At 51.2% G+C, this 3,774-nt stretch overlaps 1 protein-coding gene across 1 annotated transcript in view; it reads left to right on the top strand.

Moving 5' to 3' along the window:
- The window catches only part of LOC143301439 (uncharacterized), a 7,839-nt gene extending 5,817 nt beyond the window's left edge, over positions 1-2,022 (top strand). Inside the window, exon 2 of the mRNA XM_076615733.1 lies at positions 1-2,022. This exon is cut by the window's left edge and continues 660 nt beyond it. Coding sequence (XP_076471848.1) covers positions 1-1,392 — 1,392 coding nt within the window. The 3' untranslated portion in view covers positions 1,393-2,022.
- The last annotated feature ends 1,752 nt before the right edge of the window (positions 2,023-3,774 follow it).

The raw sequence follows: 3,774 nt of genomic DNA, 5'->3' as shown, positions 1-3,774 counted from the left end.
TGTGCCGTTTCTCCGAGCAGGGCGTGGAACAGGTGTGTGAGTCCTGTGAATAGCTCTTCGTACGGCGTCCGGCACCTCAACAGTCCACGAACCAGCCCCGCCAGGAGTGGAGGCAAGAGGTCCAGTCCAAGCCCCAGCCGTCACGGTCTCGGGAACCACCACCACCACCACCACCATCACCACCACCTCACCAGCAGACACACGAGCCCGGCCAGCCGCGGCAGCAGCCAGAGGTCCAGCCCCAACCGGAGCCCTCAAGGGACGATGGCCCGTTTGAGTCCAGGGTGCGGGGTGGTGCGGCAGTACAGCGGTCAGGCTAACAACCCTTTACGACTCAGTCCCACGCCGCAGCACTCAGTGCTGGCGCCGTCGTTTCGTGGTGGCGCGCACTACGGGCCTTCCTCTCCCGTGACCGTGTCCAGGTCGTCTTTCGTGGCGCAGTGGGTCAACAACAGCTCCCCCTCCCTCCGCCTGTCCCCCTTCTCCGCCCGCTCCAGTCACACCTCCAGCGGCCGTGAGGACGGGGACGTCAGCGTCGGGTCAGAAACGGACGACGACTTTTTCTACGTCTCCTGCAAACAGCTCAGTCAGGGTCTGGCCGATCTGTCGGTGACCGGCGCCACACAGCCACACGGAGGGGGAGGTAACTGCCTTGTGGTGGAGAACCCGACCTTCGTTCTGCCGCCTCAGGGTGATGACAATGTCAACGACGACGACGACGACGACTTCATCGGGTGCAGCGACGACGCTCTTAGTGATGACGTCTTTCTGGAGGACAACCCTCAACCGACGGTAGCGTCGTCCAAACGATACTCGCTGTCTCAGAACGCGTCACTGGAACGTGCACACACAGACGCCAACGCTGCAGAGCCGCGGCCAGCAGCAGACCAGGACGCTGAGTACAGTGGTTTGAACGGCGTGGACCACCCTGCCCTGCAGTCACTCCGCAGGAACAGCCTGCAGAGCAGACTCAGGCAGACGTGGCAGCACAGGCGGAACAAAGCTGCGGGCGGCAGATCCCTGAAACTGAGGAGAACACCAGACAACGCCATCACCACGGGAGCCACCACATCAGATGCTGCCTCCGCTGCTGCTGCCTCGGAAAGCCCCTGCTCCCCCTGCCCTGACTCCCCTTCTGTGCAAAACACAAACCCCGCGGCTGACTCAGCCCCGGAAGACGGGAACACCCCCGGCGAGGCCAAACCTTGCTTCTATTACGTCATTTCTCCCACGGATGACGTCAACATGCCTGATGTCATCGCTGTTCGACGGAGCAGCGTGGAGCTGATCCGCTGGCAGAACTCCCTGCGGCGACGGAGACGTCGTCAGGCAAAACGACACGACCTCGGGAGAAACAAGAAGAAGGAACCCAAACAGTCAGCAACGGTCTGAAACAGTCCAACAGCTTTCAGCAATAGTACTGAAACAGTATAACACTGAGCTTTCAGCACCAGTACTGAAACAGTATAGCACTGAGCTTTCAGCACCAGTACTGAAACAGTACAACAGCTTTCAGCACCAGTACTGAAACAGTCCAACAGCTTTCAGCACCAGTACTGAAACAGTCCAACAGCTTTCAGCACCAGTACTGAAACAGTATGACACTGTGCTTTCAGCACCAGTACTGAAACAGTACAACAGCTTTCAGCACCAGTACTGAAACAGTCCAACAGCTTTCAGCACCAGTACTGAAACAGTATGACACTGTGCTTTCAGTACCAGTACTGAAACAGTCCAACAGCTTTCAGCAATAGTATTGAAACAGTACAACAGCTTTCAGCACCAGTACTGAAATAGTACAACAGCTTTCAGCACCAGTACTGAAACAGTCCAACAGCTTTCAGCAATAGTATTGAAACAGTACAACAGCTTTCAGCACCAGTACTGAAACAGTCCAACAGCTTTCAACACCAGTACTGAAACAGTCCAACAGCTTTCAGCAATAGTATTGAAATAGTACAACAGCTTTCAGCACCAGTACTGAAACAGTCCAACAGCTTTCAACACCAGTACTGAAACAGTCCAACAGCTTTCAGCAATAGTATAACAGCTTTCAGCACCAGTACTGAAGCAGTACAACAGCTTTCAGCACCAGTACTGAAACAGTCCAACAGCTTTCAACACCAGTACTGAAACAGTCCAACAGCTTTCAGCAATAGTATTGAAATAGTACAACAGCTTTCAGCACCAGTACTGAAGCAGTACAACAGCTTTCAGCAATAATACTGAAACAAACACTGCATGATCTTTCAGCAACAGTCTGAAACATTATAACATTGCGCTTTCAGCAACAGTCTGAAACATTATAACATTGAGCTTCCTCCCAGCAACAGGACTGGAACAGTTTAACACTGAGCTGAGCTTTCAGCAACTGCACTGAAACAGTATAAGAGCTTTCAGCAACAGCCTGAAACAATCGCACTACTTTCATCAACAGTATGAAACAGTCCAGCAGCTTTAACTCTCTCCATACGAACGGCGAAAGAGACGACGTTAACAGCGTTTCAGCCCAATTACCACCATCAAAATATTGCAAGTGGAAGGCTCTCGTACTGAAGAGGTGAATGTTAGACAAAGAATACCATAATTCTGACGACGGAAGCTAAAGGCTGGGTCATTGAGACACCCACTGGACATCCGAGGGGTCTGTGTAGAGGAGAAGAGAGGACTGGCCGTACTGAGTGAGTTAAAGCTTGTTGTGTTCGTACTTTAACCCTTTCACCTCCAGTCAGTTTAGAGTGCAGAATTTCCTTGTGCTATAAACACAGAAAATATGGTGTCTAAGAATAGCTGGGGATTCCCCCTGTCATGTGTAGAAAAAAAATACCTATCCTACCACAGAACATAAAGAGCAGTAGGTTCATGGATAACAGACCCATGATCTGGTCACCCGTCAGTGACATGGGTCTTCTACCTAGCTGGTGCATAAATGCGAGTTTGGCAGTGAAAGGGTTAATAAAATACAGACGTGAAACATGCAATTAAATCCAGATCCCTCGTTCTTTCAAGCCAGCGATTTCATAGCTCTTAACCGTATGAGCTGAAATTAACGATTTATTGGTATTCATCCTTAATGTCAACAGAGTTGTTCTGCATGCTGTGGGTTAGTCTTGGTCAGTGTTGTTGACGTGTTCACATTGATTTTTCTCCTCTGAAACCTGAGTGACGGGAGATCTTGAAAAAAAACAACTCGATTTCTCCAATGGCTAACTGTTTCTGTTTGTTGCACTTGTTCTTTCGACATACTCAGATTATTTTGTGTTGGACAAACATGTTATTCTTCTTCTTCTTCTGCGTTCGATGTTTTGGCTGCGTCAGACGGTCACCCCTGTCGCCACGATGTAACCCACGGTCTTCTCCAGGTCGTGGCGGTCTCCCCAAAGCTGCGCCTGTAGCTCTGTGCCCCCTGGCCAGGTTTGACGCCGTAGAGCTTCATGGGTTGGGCAGTGTTGGAGGATGTGTTCAGGGGTCTGGGGTCCAGTGCCACATGGACACTCATCAGTGTGGGCGATCTTCATACGGTGAAGGTGACTCAGTAGTCGGCAGTGGCCAGTTCTCAGTCTGAAGAGGACTGTCTGCTGGTGTCTCTGGAGCTGGTGGATTGGATCGACACCACTGTTTGCACCCAGCCTTCTCTTCCACTGGTTCTGGTATCGGTCATGTTATTACCTTTGTTTCTGGAGATATAGGAAGAGGTCAGTGGGGAAGAGGAGGGGGTGACATTTACCCTGTATCAGATATAAAGTCGTTATAGGTCTGTACTCGTGTGCTTTC

This window comes from Babylonia areolata, chromosome 27 (genome assembly GCF_041734735.1).
Source record: "Babylonia areolata isolate BAREFJ2019XMU chromosome 27, ASM4173473v1, whole genome shotgun sequence".
NCBI lineage: Eukaryota > Metazoa > Mollusca > Gastropoda > Neogastropoda > Buccinidae > Babylonia > Babylonia areolata.
This window is presented reverse-complemented; position numbering and strand designations above follow the sequence as displayed.